Genomic DNA, 23,751 nt, shown 5'->3' with positions numbered 1-23,751 from the left:
TTATTGGTTATGGTTTGTTCTAAATATAAGAGAAATGATTTGATAAGCTACCTCATGTGGGTTTATCCATCAAAATAAATGAAAAATAGATCAATTAGTGTTACTCAACTATATATATATATATATATATATATGAACCGTCTTAACTCTTGTTATGGGACAATAACTAAGGGTCTGCACGATTGCACATGAAAAAATAGGTAGGAAAATAGTTTCCCCCCGGAAAATTAATAATTCAGTGTATGAACACATCTACGGTTGGTTACGTGCACACCTTCATGTCAGAAATGTGAAAATTTTAAGTAAATTAAAAGTAACACCAACATTAGTGCTTTAGAAATGAGGAAAGTTTTCTTATCTTTTCAAATCAAATATGTAAAATAAAATTACGTTCCCAAAGACTTATTTATCCACTATCTTGACGTTATTAGTCTCATATATGGTTGGATCATTTCCGACATATAGGCTATAGACTTTTAATTTGTTTTATCATCCTATAGTTGAACTGTCATTATTTAATTCAAAATTAATCTCATAAGTTTTGACTAAAACTATGTAAATAGTAAATAAGTTCAATAAGTTATTTTGTAATTGAACCTGTCAAAATTCAGAATATTTAAAAGGGCCTCATTTAATGTAATTATTTCTTAATTCCCACCCCTCCCCAAAATCATACAATACCCTCAAAACAGTAGGAATAAATTTTATAATTGTTGAACTCTTTCAGCTATTGGAATACTTTAGAAGAAATTTTATATCGATTATGTTTAACATAAATAGATTTTCCACGGAAAGCCTTTAAAAATGCATTAGTATAACATGTGTATACCTTTAAGTATTTAGTAAAACTCATTTTATCGTATTTCATGGAGTGAACTCCAATGTCTATATGAGCCAAAATACTAAGAATAATATTATTGAATTGAAAATGATTTTTTTTTTCTTTTAAATGATGGTGGATCCCTTATCGGCATACTCACATCGATCTATTGTCCTCGAATTAAAGTGACAATATATCTATCTTATATAATAAAACACAAGGACTCTCTTTTCAATGTTTATCCCCCCCATAAAAATAAAAAATTGGGATTGGGATTTAATCAATGAACGAATCTCGATAATAATTGTCATCTTTATTTCTTTTCCACTTTTACCCTCCTTTTCTAAGAAAAATCCCTCCAAGATTATTCTTTTTACTCTTCTCTCCCTTATTTAATAATACCCCCTACAATTTAATTGCGTTTTTTCATCTACCCCCTTAACCTCAAAAAAGATGATCATACCGATTGGCATTGACAAACTCTCGTATCTATATAATAAAATACAATGGCAGGGCCCACTTGTGAGGGTTAAACGTCCCCTCAACTACAGTATATGTAAGGGACAAACGTCCCTCAACTACAGTGGTGTCTTTTCTCTTCACACCTTCAACTTTATATTGTCTTTCTCTCCTTCCTCTCCACTCATTTATTAATATCGTTCTAATTTTATTATATTTCCTTTTTAACACCCATTTTCAATAATATCCCTTCTAATTTTATTATATCCTCTTTTACCCATTTAACCCTAAAGTGAATCCCACTTCTTTATCCCATTTTTCAATTATATCATTTCAAATTTATTATTTTTCCTATTTCACCCTTTAAACCCCAAAGAGGATGTTCGTGCCTCGAGCATAAGCGAACTCTAGTACATATACATATTAAAAATCAAAATCCTCAAGACTTGGAGCAAATGATAAATGCGATAACACAAAAAAAAAAATTATTGGCAATAAAATTTTCATCAAATCATTTGTTTATGAATCGTAATTAATATTTTAAAGCAAAAAAAATTAGAAGTTACTAGTTTTTTTTTATTAATATGTTTCTCTACATCTTATTATTATTATGTGGCTCACCTTTCACATCATGAGCCCATCTCAATATGTTTGTTTTCTAAAACCATCTCCCCAAATAAATAATGAGGAAACATTGAATCTTTGTGAATTAGGTGTTTCAATATTTTTGGAAATAAGCTAATTTGGGTGAGACACTCTCCTTTCACACGAGTGCTAGTTTTGGTCATTTTCCTCCTATCTACACTTACAACATTTAATTAATTAATTTATTATTTATTATTTTTTTTTAAGATTAATGGGGGGTTAGGCAGACCCCCAACCATAGAAAAACTAGCTACATTCTGTCATATCTATGCCCGGAGGCGTCCTTACAAACAATGTCCCTAAGACTAGTTGGGAGATCCCCATACTCAAAAAGAGTTCTGCCCGTATTGGGAAGGATGGAGGCTAAAAAGTCCGCCGCTTGGTTGCATTCTCTAAAACAGAAGCTGAACTCGATTTGATGAAAAGACGAAGCTTTAGCTCTTATAGCTTTGACCAACCTCTCTTCCTTCCATGGAATACCTTGCTTCCCCTTGATGCATTCGATTGCCACCTTAGAGTCTGATCTAACCTGCAAGTTCTGGATATTCTCTTCTACTGCTATAATCATTCCCTTTAGAATTGCTTGAAGCTCGTGGAAAAGGACGGTTTTCCCTTGCGTACGCTCAGCTAGGGCCTTTACTGTAATGCCGTTTCTATCTCTGATTATGGCTCCTTCTCCTCCAACATCCCCTCTTAGAAATCCATCAGTATTCAGGACATGAAATTCCTCTGGGGGTTTGTCCCAGTTGCACCTTACCAAGGTTCTAACCTCAAAATTCGGTGAGAGGCTCCATAGATCCATGATATTCCTTGAGTGGGCATTATCTTCGACACTGGCTGTCAAGCTTTGGAATCTCATCTGGACATCTCTTACAATGAAGGACTCTAGAAGCTCCAGAGGGTTGTAGCTGTTTTGGAACAATCTTTTACATCTTTCGGCCCATAAGTGGTGTATGAAAGCGTTGAAGGTGAGTTTCTTCATGATGGTTATCGTAGAATTGCCACTAAAGTTGTTGCAAGCCCATTTCACTTCTTCTCTCCAGTCTCTGTTCGAGTGGCTTATACAGGACCTTTTTAAGATCTTCTGCCAAAGCTTAAAAGAGTACTCGCACCCTAAAAACAAATGGTCTTCATTCTCCGACGAGTTTCTGCAAAAACAACAGCTTGAAGTTTGAATGATGCCTTTTCCCTTCAACCTATCTTGTGTCTTCAGCCCCTTGTTAAGACATAGCCAAGAAGTAGCACTGTGCCAACAACATTTAATTTATGTAAACATATACATTAAGGGCATGATTGCCTCGAAAGAATATAAGATTAAATAAAGAGAACTGATATTGCCACACAAACTTTTACTAATGCCGTATCAATTCCTATGTAACACCTTACTTGGTGTGGCGTTAGTAAAAGTTGGTGTGAAAATAATAACTATCTAAGTAAATATTTGTAAAAAAAAGTAAAGTGGCGTTTCCTACAGAGTACAGCTAGGCTTATTATGCTAGTAAGGATTCCACCCTTAGGTTGTTGACCTTACCTTGTGACATCCTAAAACATGATCCGAATCCATAGGATTGTAAACGATAAACTTTTATGAATTTTGTAAAAAAAATATTTTTTTTCAATGAATTTTAATTTTAAATTTGAGAGTTCTGTGAAAGTTGAGTAACCGTGCATTTTCAAAACCTTGGATAAAGTCCAAAATAATGCACAAATATTTTTTGAATGATTTTGGATTTGAGTTTTATAAAACCACAAAATAATAAAATGAACAAAATGCACATACAAACTATGTGGATTTACGTAATTTGACAGTGTCCACGAATTAGAACCAATCTTCTTCACTAAAAAAAATCAAAGGAGAATAGTACAATAAAAAACATTTAAAGTTTTAATCCCAAACCCAAGTCCTAAAACCGTTGTACATCCCCTCTCCATTTCTCTCTCAAATCCTAGAAGAAGAAGAAAAAATCTCTTGTAACTTTTAGAGTCCTAGAGATACTTATTTATAAAATCGGGAGTTATTAAATGAGTGGTTTTTTGCTCCCATGGTTCACAGACTGATTAGTGCTTGCCACGTCAAGCATACAAGGGCAGTTTTATAACTAAGGGATGCCATTTAATGCATGTGCCTTCGTGTGAATGGTTGATCCCAGATTTTTTTGTGAGCTCTGTGAGCAATTTTTTTTTTTTTTCATTATTAAATGCATCAATTTTCCTAAAAATAGGAAATCCAAAAAAAAAAAAAAAACTAACTAGACATTCTATAATTCCTTCTTAGTAACAATAAAATAAAAGAAAATCCCGAAACTAAAATACAAGACAATTACTCAACAAATTTTTCCATGAAATCTAGAGGGATATGGTGTTAGATTACTAATTTAATTATCCATTTGAGCAAAATGACCCTTAGTGAGGTTTAAAATCTTACCAAGTTAGTAAGAAAAGTGTTTTTCTTTCTTATATTTCATTTCTCCAAAAATTATTTTATTTTTCTTTGACAATTTTCAAAAATTCGTACCTTCTAATATGTAAGTGGGTTGCACTAAACCAATCTTGTAAAAACATAACCATGATTGATCCGAAAAATTATCAAATTTGTGGGACACTATTTCAAATTGGTTGGACAAATTTATATTCATTATAATTTTTTATTTTTTATTTTAAATTTATTTAAAAGAGGACCTTCATATGTTTTCATCGAAAATTACATTCACAAAAACCGGTGGTTCACTAACCCAACCAATTTTATTACAAAATCCGATCACACCTTGTTAGACCAAAAGTTTAGTCCAAATTTTTAACACATTTTGATAAAAAGTTGTCTTTTCAAAAAGCTTTATTATGAACTATTCTGACCTAATTTTAGGAAGATAAAATTTACTTCCACCTACCTGGTGAAATGATGTTTCTTGTGATTCAATTTTCAATTTTGTATCATTATATGACAGGATTGTACTACTCCTAACCTATAGGCCGACTAGTAGGGGTAAGGTAACTAGTCTCTTAAAGCATCATACCCCACAAACCCACTTACTAGATAAGTTACGATAAATCCTTGTTTAAGGGGGTTTGAACTAAAGATCTCTCCCTTTTTAGATGAATGTCCTGACCATTATGTCCAACACTCGTTAATTGGTTTAAGTTTGGCCAAATGCAATGTTGCCAAAATAAAACATCACAGCTTTGAAGGGACCTACAAATCAAAAACCAATTTGGTCTAAGATTTCTAACCGTTGAATATAAGTATTTTATTGATAAATTAGAATCATAAGAGCATTTTATATTCTTTGGTGAAAATCCATAAATCAAATTGAAAATCAATTATGAGATTGATTTAGATTTGATTCATTAAATAATGGGTTAAAAAGCATCCACATAGCAATATATGGCCTTATTAACACATGGAATAAGTATTTATGACCAATTCCTCAGATTGCCTTTGTGTGGTTGTTTTTGTTTGCCTCATTCAAATCACTTGGTCCACCACTTTATATAATGTGGCCAACCTTCCATTTTAAATAGTAACCATTAGCCCTAACCCTAGTTTGAAGATAAAGAACCTAAGGTTAAAGACTAGAAAACGTTACACGGTTTCTCACATGACCTAGACATTGATAATTGATATAATACTATTTATTATTCAAAATCTCTTAAAACTATAAGAGATATTTTGTGGCAGTGGATCTAGTTTATTTATTTAGATATAAACGTGAAACACATGGAATAATCAAATGGGTTTGGTTGAAAATTTGAGACTATATGTAGGTCAGGTTCATTGTGGTAGCACACTTGGCATTTTTTAGTGTTTTTAGTATGGGAAAATTTGAAATATATATGGTAAAAATATAATAAAACTGGACGGTTGTCTCTCCATTTTATATCTTGATCTTTATCCCCTCAAAAGAATGTATTTCAAGGACAACTTCAATTTTGTCATCTCTTTTTTCAAGAGTACTCCTAATTTTAACGTTTTTCGTGTTTTATATCTATTTATAAGAATACCCTTTAACTTCATATATTGTCTTTATCAATATGAGCAATATTTTCTCAAGGCCACCCGTGACAACCATCCTTCACTTACTTGGTGTATGTGATTTGCGGGTGTTGCATATGCTTGGGGGAGGGACCCATGTGCCTTGGCTCCGACCCTGGCTCATTTGGTCCCCCTAGTCGGATGTAAGTCCGAGCACCCTCGTTATCGATATATAAATATATTGCCTTTCATTCTCATCCATTTTTTAAAATACCCCTCTAACTTTAAATTTTATTGTCTTTTCTTTTTAATATTATATATCTAACTTTATTATTTTTTCTCTTTACTCCCTTAACCCCAAGCACGGGCAAACTTGGCATTCGGAGGCCCTTAAGAGAGCCAAACATTTTTTCAATGTATAAGTTAGAAGTTTCAGACTTGGATGATTTTTTATGAGCATAATCTCTAGGATAAGGATATCATCCTCATCAAAAAATCAGCTCATTCTGAAACTTCTAACCTCATTAAAAGTAGTTTACAAAAATGGGATGGTCCACGATTCTTCAACTTGTAAACTATAGTTAGAAGTTTCGGAATGAGTTGATTTTTGGTGAGGATGATCTCCTCATAATAAAAATCATCCTCACAAAAAATCAGTCAATTTTGAAATTTGTAACCCTTATTTTAAAAAATGTTTGGCACAATGTTTGGCTCTCTTTAGGGCCTCCAAACGCTTCCCATACATATATATAAAAGATTGCATGCATGACACTAAGGACCATCCATCTATATGGACCAAACATACAAGTGGTCCTCAAAAACATGACGAGGTGTGATAAGTTTTTTGCTCATAGGATCCGAGATAGACCAATCACATGAGCCCATTTGTGTTTCCCAATTTACAAAACTACCATCATCTAGGCTTTACGTATCAGTATCACACAGTGGATCACCCCATGTAAGTGTTGTGAGCAAATAATTTCTCATGAGGTGTCACATGCATGCATGTAGATGACAAAATTCCAATATAACTTCATAATCTTATTTTTCAAAGATATTTTTCATTGTTGATAAAAACACATTTTAAATTTAGGAGTTAAATGACGTTCAATTTTCAAAGCCTTTGAATGAATATTTTTTCTTGAGTCACAATCCAGAACAGTGTCCTGTTCCTCTAGCAACATACGGTGTCTAGGTGACAAGTCTTGGTTGGAATTTAAAACACATGGGGCTGCGTGCCATGTAGAAAATTGCTTTTTTAAGTGCCCGATGTGTTTCAAACACCAACTAAGACTTGTCGTGTAGAGAGTGTTTCCATTCTATAAGAACAAGACACCATTCTGGATCCTGATTCTTTTTTCTTTTCTTTTCTTTTCTTTTAAAATACCATTAAGCCTAATCTAAACCAAAGTGTCATTTGGTACATAGCAATTCACATGACCTAAATGAGGACCTTAGACCATACAACATTATAGGCTCATGCTTTGTTGACTCGTGAAATACGACTCAAGGAAAAGCACATGATCTCGATTGTGTCTCCCCAATTTACAAAACTACCATCGTCTAGGCTCCAAAACAGTGTTCTGTTCCTCTAGCAACATACGGTGTCTAGGTGACAAGTCTTGGTTGGAATTTAAAATGCATGGGGCTGTGTGCCATATAGAAAATTATTTTTTTAAGTGCTCAATGTGTTTCAAACACCAACCAAGACTTGTCGTGTAGACAGTGTTCCTATTCTATAAGAGCAAGACACCGTTCTCGATCCTAATTCTTTTTTCTTTTCTTTTCCTTTAAAATACCTTTAAGTCTAATCTAAACCAAAGTGTCATTTGGTACATGGCAATTCACATGACCCAAATGAGAACCTCAGACCATACAACATTATAGGCTCGTGCTTTGTTGACTCGTGAAATATGACTCAAGGAAAAGCACATGATCTCAATCATGTTAGTGTTACGTTTAACTATAAGGACTTATCAAGAAGACAAATATAAATAAGTCCGATAGTTGGATTTTACATTGAATCATATGATAATCTGACTTACCCACGTGGCATACTCAATTGACACCCTTGATTTGCCAGGTTCGGGTACCATAGATATGCTCTCCTCAAAATACTGAACAACACTTTCCCATAAAAAGGTGTAGCTTTGTATCCCAGGGAGAGCAGATCTACAGTTCCCAAACCTGTCACATCAAGGGTGTCAATTGAGTATGCCACGTGGGTAAGTCAGATTATCACAACTCTTTCGCATTTATACAATCAAGATAATGTGTTTTCTCTTTATTCATATTTCACGATTGGTTGAAAAATAATCGTGTCCAACTCTTTCATTGGATAGATCCATAAGAATTCACCAATCCCAACAACAAAGAAACCCGAATTGACCATTGTTGTGCCAAGAGTTAACATAAATCCTTAACCCTAACACATCTTACTAGGACTACAAAATGTTCTTGGTGATATAAACCATCAACTCAACTGAGTTTACAATGGAAAAAAAAACCCAACCAACTGCATTCTCAAAAGCTCGAATGAGTCAATTCAATTTTTGAATAGTTGATGAGGTGATCAATATTCACACTTGCCATTACCACTTAAACTCGTACAAATTTTGGAACCATGAAGGCAACGAGAATATGTGTAACTGATGCATCGCACCAATTGTGGGCATGGTTTTAAAAAATTTAAAATTCTTCTCAGATCAAGATAACTTGTCTGATAGTTCGAATATCTCATATGAGTTTTAATTGATTACAAGCTTTTTCATACAAAATAACTAATTAATAATATTATTTATTTTATAATAATAATGGCTAAGGCATCCCTCCAAAAAGGGAGAGAAGTCTTGAGTTCAAGCCCCCGTGAACTGGCATTTATCTCGACTTACTCGGTCTGTAGGGTATTGCATGTACCCGAAGGATTTGGGCGAGATATGTTGTTCTAAGAGGTTAGTTGCCTTACCCTTGCTAGTCGGGCCTATAGGTCCAGAACCCTATCATAATAATAATTATTATGTTATATACAAAGTAAAATTTTATGGGTAAATATATATTAATTCATCTTACATAATAGGAAAAGAACAATAATTATTTTAGATATAAATATATAATATTTAAATCGATTTCAACTTAACAACTTGATTGAGATGGGATGATTTGGATGAGTCTACTCGGTCTTGATGGGTGTTGTGCCATGATGAGAAACCATGTTTTATAACTATGATTGTGGACTCTCTCAATCATGGGAAAGGACCCACATTCTCAATCATGGGAGTACACTTAGCTTGTTTTATTGGAGAGTGGATCGGGATGTGCAATGAATTCTTGTAGGTGACACACATGGTAGGTATTATTAGGTACAAGGATGCATGATAAAAAGAGAGAAAGGTTAGGATCAATGGATCTTGTTGAAGTTATTTTACAAGAAAACTAGATCCCAAGAACTCTCATTTTCCTTTAAAGTTATAGAGGATTCATACAATTATCTTCTATTAAGACTTTTGCACCTTGGAAAAAGAGGGAAAAAAGAGAGAGAAAAAGCAGATAAAAGAAAGAAAGCTAGCTAAGACATCCCACTTGGGTCTTTAATTGCTTTGGTTCTATTTTGTTCTTTTTTCTGATGTTGCCAACTCACCCATTGTGGGATGTTCATGTATTAGTCATCTACTTTGGATTAATTCTCTCCAAATTGAATTATTAACTCTAAAGTCACCACAACTTGAGTTATTATAATGATTAACAGATCCACTTGAATCTTCAGCCTGCTTATTTTACAAGGAGACATAAACAATTCCAACTAGGTACCAAAAATAATTTCAACTAGGCATGAAACGCGTTGTCATGCTCTCTAAGGTGCGAAAATCAAGATTCACCTTTATTTTATTTATAATTATCACGGGGTGTCCGGACTTACGTCTGACTAGGGAGATTGGATGAGTCATGGCCTTAACCAAGGCATATGGGACCCTCCCTTGGGCACATGCAATGCCCACACGTGAGGGAACGCCATCGTGGGTGGCCCCGAGGAAATATTGCTCATACTAGGAATCGAAGACACAGTGATTGATGATGTGGAAATGTGTAATATACTTGACTGCTTGTTTTTTATATAGATTGGGGAATTAGTCTCTAGAGAACATTCTATCTGCTTGGTTCAAGTTTTATTTCAATTGTAAAATTTGTTTGGAGAGAACTTGGATTATGAAATTGATTTTGGGAGAAAAATGGTCTCTATGCCCTCCACAAAAAAGGTCAGCTTAATTCAATGAGAAAATTACAAAAACACTAAATAAAAATATTCAAGACTTTGTAACCTTATAGAAATATAAGACTACAAAGTCTTGAACCCAAGTAATGAAACAAGTTTGGTGGTTCTCCAGTCAATAATAAGCAACAAGTGTGCTCATGCAGTTTTATTTTTATTTTTTCTTTCAATTATAAAATATTTATGAGAATGAGACTTTTTATTTCAAAATTAAATTTGAAACACATTTCTATCAATCCCTTAGTTCTTCTAATAGTTAAACAAGAAATAATGAAGATTCTGCAATTTGTACAAACATCTTGGTGCTTATATAGGTGTAAACTAATAATTAATATAAACGAGTAGAATTTACCAAATGAATTTTGACTTGAATCAAAAGACCATTGTGAAAAGCAAGTGACAAGAGATTAATATTGAAAACATGGTTTCACACGCGATAGGCATTAATAAAAATAGGGTCTTGTTAAGCGTGCCCTAACAGCAAATGTTAAAGTACAATAAATACACTTGGGAAATTGAATTTTGTATCGAAAATGCCCTAAAAATTTATTTTTTATTGATATATCCTCAGATTCACATGTTAACAAAATCCATAAAAATACTAATTGTTGTTCTAAATAATTAAATTAGTTTAAGAACAGAAAATTTTGAGACATTTGGCCTAGTTGTTGAGATATAAATATGTTAAACACATGGATTAATTATTGGTCAAAGAGAGTTGGGGTGCTTTACATTGAAGACTAGTAATAGTTTAACAAAATGGAGATTTTATAAGAGTATTTTAATAGGGGACAAATAAAGGTCGGAATGTAATCTCAAATAAAAAATGAAAATGTATATATGAAAGCTTGTGGGGGGTTTAAAAAAATATCTGCTACCTTACGACATATATAGCTAGGAATTCATGTATTATCTCATCAACTTTGATTTTTTACCTCCAAATTGAATTATTAATGAACCTCAAAGTCTGTACAACTTGAAATTTTTTAATATGTTTTAGTAGATCCATTTGAATGATCTAAGTACGTGTCTTACAAGGACCCACATGTTTAGCTAGAAATAATGCAATCTAGGTATCAAGTCTTTGCTAGAATCAATCTTGCTGGCTTGTTGTCTAAGGGTGCAAAAATCAAGATGATTTTTTGTTGGGAAAATTATGTAATAGGATTTGGGCAGAGGGTTTCTTTCTAAGTAGTCTCTAAGTTTACAACAATATCTAAATAGTCCATTTAGTGAACTTTTCTTTCTTAATGATCCTGGACCTTAACTCACATTATAATATTTTTGAAATATCCAAACTACCCTTTTGAATTCGACGATAATCATTAATGAACTTGAGGCTTTTATGTCATTTTTAATTATTGTCGAGTTCAACAATATGTTTATAGTCGAAGGGTTTGGTTGAAAATTTGAGACTATATGCAGGTTAGGCTCATTGTAGTAAGAAACTTGGAATTTTTAAGTGTTTTTAATAAGGGAAAAATTGAAATATGTATAGTAAGAGATATAATAAAATTGGACCGTTGTCTCTCCACTTTATATCTTGATCTTTATCCCCTCAAAAGAATGTATTTCAAGGACAACTTCAATTTTATCATCTCTTTTTCAATAATACCCCTAATTTTAACGTTGTTCATTTTGTATATCTATTTCTAAGAATACCCTTTAACTTCGTATATTGTCTTTCTCAGTATCAACAATATTTCCTCAAGGCCACCCGTGACGGCTCTCCCTCACTTACCTGGTGCATGTGATCCGCGGGTGTTGCACATGCCTGGGGGAGGGACCCATGTGCCTTGGCTCCGACCCTGGCTCATCTAGTCTCCCTAGTCAGATGTAAGTCCGAGCACCCTCTTTATCAATATACAAATATATAACCAGTCATTCTCATTTTTTTAAATACCCCTCCAACTTTAAATTTGACTGTCTTTTCTTTTCCTATAATACCTGTCCAACCTTATTATTTTTTCTCTGGGTAAACTTAAGTATATAAATATACATATAAGGTGGCATTCGGAGGCCCTAAAGAGAGCCAAACATTTTTTCAATGTATAGATTAGAAATTTCAGAATTGGATGATTTTTTGTGAGGATGATCTCTATGACAAGGACATCATCCTCACAAAAAATCAGCCCATTCTGAAACTTCTAACCTCATCAAAAGTAGTTTACAAAAATGGGACGGTCCATGATTCTTCAACTTATAAACTAGCATTAGAAATTTCGGAATGAGTTGATTTTTGGTGAGAATAATCTCTTCATCATAAAGATCATCCTCACAAAAAATCAGTCAATTTTGGAACTTGTAACCCCTATTTTGAAAAATATTTGGCACAATGTTTGGCTCTCTTTAAGGCCTCCAAATGCTTCCCATATATATTAGATTGCATGCATGACACTAAAGACTATCTATCTATATCGACCAAACATACATGTGGTCCTCAAAAACATGATGGGGGTGTGATAAGTTTTTTGCTCATAGGATCCGAGATAGACCAATCACATCAGCTTGTTTGTGTTTCCCCAATTTACAAAACTACCATCATCTAGGCTTTATGTATCACACAGTGGAGAGTCCCATGTAAGTGTTGTGAGCAAATAATTTCTCATGAAGTGTCACATGCATGCATGTAGATGACAAAATTCTAATAGAAATTCAAAATCTTATCTTTAAAAGATATTTTTCATGGCTGATAAAAACACATTTTAAATTTAGGAGTTAAATGATGTTGCATTTTCAAAGCCTTTGAATGAATATCTTTTCTTGAGTGGCAATCCAGAACAGTGTCCCATTCATCTAGCAACATATGGTGTCTAAGTGGCAAGTCGTGGTTGGAATTTAAAACACATGGGGCTGCCTGCCATATAGAAAATAGCTTTTTAAAGTGCCCAATGTATTTCAAACACCAATCAAGACTTGCCGTGTAGACAATGTTCCTATTCTATAAAAACTAGACACCGTTCTGGATCCTGATTCTTTTTTTCTTTTCTTTTCCTTTAAAATACCTTTAAGTCTAATCTAAACCAAAGTGTCATTTAGTACATGACGATTCACATGACCCAAATGAGGACCTCAGACCACACAACATTATAGGCTCGTGCTTTGTTGACTAGTGAAATATGACTCAAGGAAAAGCACATGATCTCGATCATGTTCGTGTGACATTTAACTATAAGGACTTATCAAGAAGACAAATATAAATAAGTCCAATAGTTGGATTTTGCATTGAAGCTTATGATAATTTGACTATCCACATGGCATATTCAATTGACACCTCTGATTTGATAGGTTTGGATACCGTAGATATGCTCTCCTCGGGATGCTGAACTGCACTTTCCCATAAAAGGTGCAGTTTTGTATCCCAGGAAGGGCAGATCTACGGTTCCTAAACATGTCACGTCAGAGGTGTTGATTGAGTATGCCACGTGGTTAAGTCAGATTATCACGACTCTTTCGCATTTATACAATCGAGATCATGTGTTTTTTTTTATATTCATATTTCACGATTAGTTGAAAAATAATCATGTCCAACTCTTTCATTGGATAGATCCATAAGAATTCACCGATCCCAACAACAAAGAAACCCGAATTGAGCATTCTTGTGCCAAGAGTTGACATAAATTCTTAACCCTTCCACATCTTACGAGGACTACAAAATGTTCTTGGTGATATAAACCATCAACTCAACTGAGTTTACAACGGAAAAAAAGACAACAAAAAAAAAAACCCAACCAACTGCATTCTCAAAAGCTCAAATGAGACAATTCAATTGTTGAATGGTCGATAAGGTGATCAATTCACACTTGCCATTACCACTTAAACTCGTAAAAATTTTGAAACCATGAAGGCAACGAGATATGTGTAACTGATGCATCGCACCAATTGTGGGCATGGTTTTAAAAATTTTAAAATTCTTTTGAGATTGAGATGACTTGTCTGATACTTTGAAAATCTCATATGAGTTTTAATTGGTTACAAGCTTTTTCATATAAAATAACTAATTAATAATAATAATAATAATAATAATAATAATAATATTTATTTTATAACTGTAATGGCTAAGGCATCCCTTCAAAAAGGGAGAGAAGTCTTGAGTTCAAGCCCCCTTGAATTGGGATTTACCCCAACTTACCTGGTCTGTGTACGTATTGCATGTACCTGAAGGATTTGGGCGAGATATGTTGCTCTAACAGGCTAGTTGCCTCACCTGTTAGTTGGGCCTACAGGTCCAGAACCCTTATGATAATAATAATTATTATTATGCTATATACAAAATAAAATTTTATGAGTAAATATCTATTAATTCATCTTACATAATAGGAGAAAAAAAAAGGACAATAATTATTTTAGATATAAATATATAATATTTAAATCGATTTCAACTTAACAAGTTGATTGAGATGGGATGATTTGGATGAGTCAAATCGGTCTTGATGGTATTGAGCCATGATGAGAAACCATGTTTTATAACTATGATTGTGGACTCTCTCAGTCATGGGAAAGGACCCACATTCTGAATCATGGGAGTACACTTAGCCCGTTTCATTGGAGAGTGGATTGGGATGTGCAATGAATTCTTGTAGGTGCCACACATGGTAGGTATCATTAGGTACAAGGATCGATGCATGAGGAAGAGAGAGAAAGGTTAGGATCAATGGATCTTGTTGAAGTTAATTTAGAAGAAAACTAGATCCCAAGAACTCTCATTTTCTGGATCTTGTTGAAGTTATTTTACAAGAAAACTAGATCCCAAGAACTCTCATTTTCCTTTAAAGTTGTAGAGGATTCATACAATAATCTTCTATTAAGACTCTTGCACCTTGGAAAAAGAGGGAAAAAAGAGAGAGAAAAAGCAGACAAAAGAAAGAAAGCTAACTAAGACATCCCACTTGGGTCTTTAATTGCTTTGGTTCTATTTTGTTCTTTTTTCTGATGTTGCCAACTCACCCATTGTGGGATGTTCATGTATTAGTCATCTACTTTGGATTAATTCTCTCCAAATTGAATTATTAACTCTAAAGTCACCACAACTTGAGTTATTATAATGATTAACAGATCCACTTGAATCTTCAGCCTGCTTATTTTACAAGGAGACATAAACAATTCCAACTAGGTACCAAAAATAATTCCAACTAAGCATGAAACGCGTTGTCATGCTCTCTAAGGTGTGAAAATCAAACTTTCACTCCTAATAATACCTACCATGTGTTTGGTTCTCTTTAGGGCCTCCCAACGCTTACCATACATATATACATGTATAAAAGATTGCATGCATGACACTAAGGACCATCAATCTATATGGACCAAACATACATGTGGTCCTCAAAAACATGGCGGGGTGTGATAAGTTTTTTTCTCATAGGATCCGAGATAGACCAATCATATGAGACCGTTTGTGTTTCCCCAATTTACAAAACTACCATCGTCTAGGCTTTACGTATCATAGTGGAGCGCCCCATGTAAGTGTTGTGAGCAAATAATTTCTCATGAGGTGTCACATGCATGCAAAATTCCAATATAACTTCATAATCTTATTTTTAAAAGATATTTTTCATTTTTGATAAAAACACATTTTAAATTTAAGAGTTAAATGACGCACCATTTTCAAAGCGTTTGAATGAATATTTTTTCTTGAGTCACAATCCAGAATAGTGTCCTATTCCTCTAGCAACATATGGTGTCTAGGTGATAAGTCTTGGTTTGAATTTAAAACACATGAGACTGCGTGCCATATAGAAATTTGCTTTTTTAAGTGCCCGATGTGTTTCAAACACCAACCAAGACTTGTCACGTAGACAGTGTTCCTATTCTATAAGTACATGACACCGTTCTAAATCCTGATTCTTTTTTCTTTTCTATTCCCTTAAAATACCTTTAAGTCTAATCTAAAACAAAGAGCCAGTTAGTACATGGCAATTCACATGACCCAAATGAGGACCTCAGACCACACAACATTATAGGCTCGTGCTTTGTTGACTTGTGAAATATGACTCAAGGAAAAGCACATGTAAGCAACAAGTGTGCTCATGCAATTTTATTTTTATTTTTTCTTTCAATTATAAAATATTTGTGAGAATGAGATTTTTTATTTCAAAATTAAATTTGAAACACATTTCTATCAATCCCTGAGTTGCTTCCAATAGTTAAACAAGAAATAATGAAGATTCTACAATTCGTACAGATATATTGGAGCTTATATAGGTCTGTTAAACAAGTAAAATTTACCGAATGAATTTTGACTTGAATCAAAAGACCATTGTGAAAAGCAAATTTTAATAGCTTCTCGTTTCGACCCATTTTCAATTTCTGGATAAGAATTTGAATCCCAAGTGTTAGGAAAAGTGCTTTCCAAACACGTTCGCGAAGACTAAAAGTGGTCTAGAATTTTACATCCTTTTTTTCTACATTCAAATAGTGAATCCATCAATTAGGGTGCTTGTATAAAAGTTTTGGTACACAGCCATCCATGTTGAATCCACTTGGACAATTATGCACTTTAAATAGTACCCATTTTGCCAAACCCTAGTTTTAGAACAAGAGATTAATATTGAAAACATGGTTTCACACGCGACAGGCATTAATAAAAATAGGGTCTTGTTAAGCGTGCCCTAACAGCAAACGTTAAAGTACAATAAATACACTTTTGAAATTGAATTTTGAACCGAAAAAGGCTTTAAAATTTATTTTTTATTGATATATCCTCAGATTCACACGTTAACAAAATCCATAAAAATACTACTTCTTGTTCTAAACTATTAAATTAGTTTAAGAACATAAGATTTTGAGACATTGGGCCTAGTTGTTGAGATATAAATATGTTAAACACATGGATCAATTATTGGTCAAAGAGAGTTGGGGAGATTTACGTTGAAGACTAGTAATAGTTTAACAAAATGTAGATTTTATAAGAGTATTTTAATAGAGGAAAAATAAAGATGAGAATATAGTCTCAAATAAAAAATGAAAATGTATATATCAAGGCTTGGGGGGGGGTGGGGGGGTTTAAAAAAATATCTGCCACCTTACGACATATATAGCTAGGAATTCATGTATTATCTCATCAACTTTGATTTTTTTACCTCCAAATTGAATTATTAATGAACCTCAAAGTCTTTACAACTTGAAATATTTTAATATGTTTTAGTAGATCCATTTGAATGATCTAAGTACTTATCTTACAAGGACCCACATGTTTTGCTAGAAATAATGCAATCTAGGTATCAAGTCTTTGCTGGAATCAATCTTGCTGGCTTGTCGTCTAAGGGTGCAAAAATCAAGATGATTTTTTGTTGGGAAAATTACATAATAGGACTTTGGCGGAGGGGTTTCTTTCTAAATAGTTCTTAAGTTTACGACGGTATCTAAATAGTCCATTTAGTAAACTTTTCTTTCTTAATGATCCTGGACCTCAACTCACATTATAATATTTTTTGAAATATCTAAATTACTCTTATGAGTTCAATGATAATCATTGATGAACTTCATGCTTTTATGTCATTTTTAATTATTGTCGAGTTCAACAATATTTTCATAAAAAAACATCGAATTTGACAATAAAAAATGTTGAACTAGACAATAAAAAGTGACAAACTCAACACTGTAAATGTAATCCGGTTTTTTTGTTTTTTAACTTTTTTTTCCTTTTTTTGACTTATATTGAATAAATCTCCTTAAAATACCCAAAATGCATAAATCATAGTTGCAAAACAAACATTATAACATAATCATAAAAAAATTTAGAATCTCAACTTCGTTGTTACAACTTATATCTATCATAGTTGCAAACAAAACTTACATTTAGATCTTCAAAATTAAGAGTATATCATTTTCCAATCATCATTTATCATAATTAAAAAAAAAATCGTCAAAAATGATCGCAATTACCAGTGAAAAATCTAATTATGTGAAAAAGATGAGAAAAATGATAGTTTGGATATTTCAAAAACATTATAATGTGAGTTGAAGTCAAGGGACCCTTGAAAAATAAAAGTTTACTAATTGGACTATTTGGACACTGCCCAAAACTTAAGAACTATCTAGAAAGAAACCCCTCCGCCACGGTCTTTTAAGTAATTTTCCCATTTTCATGTTGATTAGTTTGCAAGTGGGGATTTGACTCTAGATAGACGGCATATATAGTTTTGAACATCATCATGACTGAAATGACTCCCTCGAGTCAAATTGTTATCTTTACAAACGGGTAGAATATTCATTGTGAATTGTCTTCACATTGACTCATTTGAGTCCCACATTACTTGTCTATTGTTTTGAAAAAATCAGCCAAATCGATAAAGATAAACACTTTCCTTACTAACTTAGTAAGATTTTAAATCCTACTAATAGTCATTTTGTTAAAATGGATAGCCACATTGGCAATCTAACACCACATTCCTCCAATTTTCATGGAAAGGCTCAGATAAAAATATATATATATATATATATATATATATATATATTGGGTTTCATCCAAGGCTTTTGAAATGGATGGCTACCAAACATCCAAGGAATTTATAACTTTAAAATTAAAATTCAACTGTAAAAATATGTGTATATATATATATGGGTCAGGATCAAGGGCCATATGAAAAAACATATATAAAAACAATGTAACATTAATAAAATTTTAAAATATGGATTAGAAGTTTCGGATTGAGCTGATTTTTTGTGAGGATGATCTCTATGATGGGAAGATCATCCGGAAAAAAAAAAATCAGTCCAATCTGAAACTTCTAACCCCATTAAAAGTGATTTAGAATATGGACCGTCGATTTTTTACCACTTTTTATCAATAATTTGTAAATCACTTTTGATGGATTTAGAAGTTTCAGATTGAGCTGATTTTTTGCAAAGATGATCTTCTCATCATAGTGACCATCCTCACAAAAAATCAACTCAATCCAAAACCTCTAACCCATATTTTGAAAAACCATTGTTTTTACATATATCCCTTGAACCGCCCCCCTATATATATATATATATATATATGGGAGCAGTTCAGCAGCCCTAAAGTTTGTCAAGTTTGGTGTCAAACATTTTTTTATAAATCACTTTTGATGGGGTTAGAAGTTTTGGAATATGCTGATTTTTTGTGAGGATGATCTCTACGGTGAAGAGATCATCCTCACAAAAAATCAGCTCATTCCAAAGCTTCTAACCCTAGTTTACAAGTTGAAGAATCATGGACCGTCCAATTTTTGTAAATCACTTTTGACGAGGTTAGAAGTTTTGGACTAGGCTGATTTTTGATGAGAATGATCTCCTCATCATAGAGATCATCCTCACAAAAAATCAGCTCATTCCAAAGCTTCTAACCCATATTTTGAAAAATGTTTAGCACCAAAGTTGACAAACTTTAGGGCTGCTGAACCGTTCCCATATATATATATATATATATTAATAATTTTGCCCTCTACAACCTTGAAGCAGCAAATCATGTTTTTGAAGGCAACAAGGTGGGCCCCAAGGTCCCATAGTCATACAATCCTTACTAACTAAATAAGGCCAGTTGGACTGATCAATAAAACTTACCCAGGTCTGCTGGACTTTTTATTTTTCTCGATAAAAAGTTTTTATTTTTTTGATAATTTAAAATTTTATTACCTAAATAAAAATATGATCTCATGAAAAAGCTTTTAATAAATCATCTTATTTTATATTATATATATATATATATATATATATATATATATATATATATATATATATATAGGGTCCTTTTCAGCGACAAACATTTTGATAAAATATTTTTCAAAACATGGGTTAGAGGCTTTGGAATGAGAACATTTTTCAAAACATGGGTTAGAGATTTTGGAATGGGCTGATTTTTGATGAGGATGATCTCTACAGTGAGGAGATCATCCTCACCAAAAATCAGCCTATTCCAAAACCTCTAACCCATGTTTTGAAAAACATTTTGCCAAAATGTTTGTTGCTGAACATTTCCCATATATATATATATATATATATATATATATGGGTGGCATTCGAAGGTCTTAAACAGAGTCAAACATTTTTTTTCAATGTATGAGTTAGAGGTTTCGGAATGGACTGATTTTTTGTGAGGGCGATCTATACGATGAGGAAATCATCCTCACCAAAAATCAGTCCATTCTAAAACTTATAATCCCATCAAAAGCAGTTTACAAAAATAGGACGATCCACAATTCTTCAAGTTATAAACTAGGATTAGAAATTTCGGAATGAACTGATTTTTGGTAAGAATGATCTCTTCGCCATAGAGATAATCCTCAAAAATAAATAAATAAATCAGCCCATTCTAAAACTTCTAACCCTTATTTTGAAAAATGTTTAGCTCTCTTTAAGGCCCCCGAACGCCCCTATTTTGAAAAATGTGGAAACTAGAACCAGACAAGATCGAATAAAACAAGTGTAAAGATGGAATTTATTTTATGGATTTTTAAAAGGGTTTTATACATAATATAAAAAAAAAATTTAAAATTCATCTCCTGTATTTCTAGTACTTTCTTCTTCTTTTTTTCTTTTTTGATTGATAAGCTGAGATTAAAGGGCCCTTCCCCAAACATTACATCATCGAGAATAGTTACAACACATATCCTCTACTAGAATTCTCGCCAATTCTTGTGGAATGCAAGACACATCCTTGGTTACAAATTGAACTCTTCGGCTATGTTTGGATTGAGAGAAATAGAGAGAAGAGAAAAGAAATTCAATTTCTCTCCACCATGTTTGGATTGACAAGAGAGAACTTAAGACAAATTTGAAATTTTAAAATATCGTAAAAGAGATCTAGGGGTAGAGTTAGAATTATAAAATATTTTAAAGGGATTTCTCTCCCCTTTTCTCCACTTTTGGCGTGAAAGAAAACTCGTCTTTTTTTTCTCTCCAATTCTTTTCTCTTCTCCTCATATAACAATCCAAACAAAAGAAATGGAGAGAAATTCATCTATTTTCTCTTCTCTTCTCTCCATTTTCTCTCCGTCATGTTTGGATTGACAGGAGAGAATTTAGGACAACTTTGAAATTTTAAAATATTTTAAAAGAGATCTAAGGACAGAGTTGGTATTATAAAATATTTTTAAAAAATTTCTTCCCATTTCTCTCCACTTTTGGAGAAAAAGAAAACTCACTTTTTTTTTTCTCTCCTCTTCTCTCCAATTATTTCTTTTCTATCCCCACTTAACAATCCAAACAGGAGAAATGGAGAGAAACTCATTTATTTTCTCTTCTTCTCTCTCCATTTCTCTCAATCAAACACAGCCTTAGAATCATGTGATCATGTTCGCTGAACATCGTGTGGGAATGAATAAAATTTCGAAGACAGCAATTTTAACATGGCTACGGATTCATCAATTTTCAATTTCAGCATGGATCTAAGATAAGACTATCTATGGGATTGAACAAAAATCTCATTTACAAATCGTCCAAACAAAAGTTTCTAGAAATATGAGACATATATAGTTGGCCATGTGATCCAATGGAATTATCCTTCTAAAGAATTAAAATCAATTTCAGCATACGACCCTGGAGAGAGGATTCATTTGGCCAATCATGCACTTTAAATAGTTGCCATTTGACCAAATCCTTTCTGTCTACGAAATGGATTAAGATTGAAAAGTTTAATAATCAGAGGCTCTTAAATTAATTAAATTTTGAAAATGGAATTTTGAGACAATGGATCTAGTTGATTGAGCTATAAATGTGAAACACATGGATTAGTGATTGATTAGTCAAAAGAGGGTTTGACAAGTTGGATATTAATATTTTAATAGGAAAAAATAAAGTATAAGTGGGAATATTATATCTCAATGAAAAAGAAAATACATGCCTAATAGTTATTCTAGAAGTTAAAAAAAAAAAAAAAAAAAATTATTTTAACGACAAATCGTCTAACACCTTGAGATATGCAAAAGTCGAGTTCTAGACTTGATTAGGATAGACAAGTAGCAAAGCTTTCGACAAGAATTTTCTGTGATAAACTCACCCGAACACAGAATTATAAGGGATCAGCGTTAATCTCTCAAATATACCAACACAATAAGACCCAATTAATGAGAAAAGTGTCCCCAAACCCAAAATGAAAAGTATCAGAAAGAAGGGTTTGGCATTAAATTAGAAGGATGTCTAAAAATGTAACGTTCCAACTCTTCACTAAAAATCAGTGGCAAAGGCTATTGTAGAAAATCTATAAATAGGGGGTACTTGATAGAGTATAAATCTGGCGAAACTTCAAAAAATTTATTCACAAACTGTTTTTTCTTTCTTGCTTAATTTGACTTTAGGCCGAAGAAGTTCTAGGGAGGATACCCAAAGTTTATAATAATCAGTTTGTGGCACAGTTTTTAGGTAGACCCCATGTACATTTATGTCTCTTTTGTGGATCTAGGGCTGGCAATGATCCGAAATATACCTAATGTCCGAACCGATTTAATCCAAAAAATATGAAAAATCAGATTTTTGATTCAGATTCGAATCTACCCCAATCCAATCCAAACATATTTCAATATATTTTTTTTGTATTATTCTTAATTTCATATAAATACAACATTTTAATCTTTTTGATTTCCCTCTATATTTATCGTAGATTTTATAAAAAAATTTGAACATTGATAATTTGAAAATAAGGAATGTGTTCGGATCGGACTGCATTGATTTCGGATTAAGGATAAAATGAAACGGATCAGATTCAGTTCACATATTCGTTAATCCAATTGGATCGGGTACATCTTTAAAAAAAATCGGATCGGTATTGGAGTGGCACTGATCCGGTACAAAACTGATCCATTGCCAATCCTAAGTGTATCTACACACACTACCCAGATTTGTGATTTCTTATCCATTCAATTTCATCATATGGGATTTTAATCAGATGGGGGGCAAGAAGTGAAAGGATCTTACAAAACCAACAAGCAAGATCCTCAACTTCAGATGGGCCATAGGAATGCCAAACCTATGTAACAGGAAATAACTAAATTCTCTTCTAAGAGAGTTCTCTATAGAATAGATATGACCAACCAGGAGAATCAAGAGACAAATCCTCATTCTCGACTTTGTTTTCTGGAGACAAAATTGGAGATTCTCTCAAGGAGTGCCAAGGTACCACTCTCCCTAATCAAAGGGTTCCTTCAGGAAGTCTAGAACTTACGCATCAAACCTCTCTCAAAATCCAAGGATCCTATCCCCACTTTTGAGTATTCCATTTGAGACTCGTGTGCAATTTAAACAGGGAGTTTTAGGCCACCACCCATTCCCCACACTATCTCCACAACTATTTACCAAGTACTACCATGTTCATCTCCTATCATTCCTCATGTGCCACAAAAAGGAGTTATAGGCCACCACCCCTCACTCTCACAACCAGGATTTGAGTCAACCACCACTTTTCAAAAGCTAGCCCTCCACAAACATTTACCAAGTAATACCGTGTTTATCTCTTATCATTCCACTCCACCAAGTGATTCCAACCCCCAGCCACCATTTTTCCTCCTCTACTCGCTCCTTTTTGTCTATGATCCTCTTCCTAACTGGTGAGCAACAGACACAGAATTAATCTAGCTGACCTCATACATAAGATGAGGATTTTTCATTGAAATGTTAATTATATAAAAAGGA

At 33.2% G+C, this 23,751-nt stretch overlaps 1 protein-coding gene across 1 annotated transcript; it reads right to left on the bottom strand.

Annotated features, from left to right (window-relative positions):
• Window positions 1-2,174: 2,174 nt before the first annotated feature.
• LOC147397243 (uncharacterized) lies at window positions 2,175-2,906 on the bottom strand. Its single transcript, XM_086450193.1, has one exon. It carries the CDS (start codon window positions 2,904-2,906, stop codon window positions 2,175-2,177), a length of 732 nt encoding a protein of 243 aa, XP_086306319.1.
• Between the last annotated feature and the right edge of the window lie 20,845 nt (window positions 2,907-23,751).

This window comes from Akebia trifoliata, chromosome 8 (assembly GCF_017979445.1).
Source record: "Akebia trifoliata isolate Shusen 1 chromosome 8, ASM1797944v1, whole genome shotgun sequence".
NCBI lineage: Eukaryota > Viridiplantae > Streptophyta > Magnoliopsida > Ranunculales > Lardizabalaceae > Akebia > Akebia trifoliata.
The sequence above is the reverse complement of the archived record's forward strand: the minus strand, read 5'-3'. Positions and strand labels throughout refer to the sequence as shown.

What these genes read in the sequence shown, in the direction of transcription:
- LOC147397243 (XM_086450193.1), bottom strand. Translation starts at nt 2,906, where the DNA reads ATGAAGAAACTCACCTTCAACGCTTTCATACACCACTTATGGGCCGAA.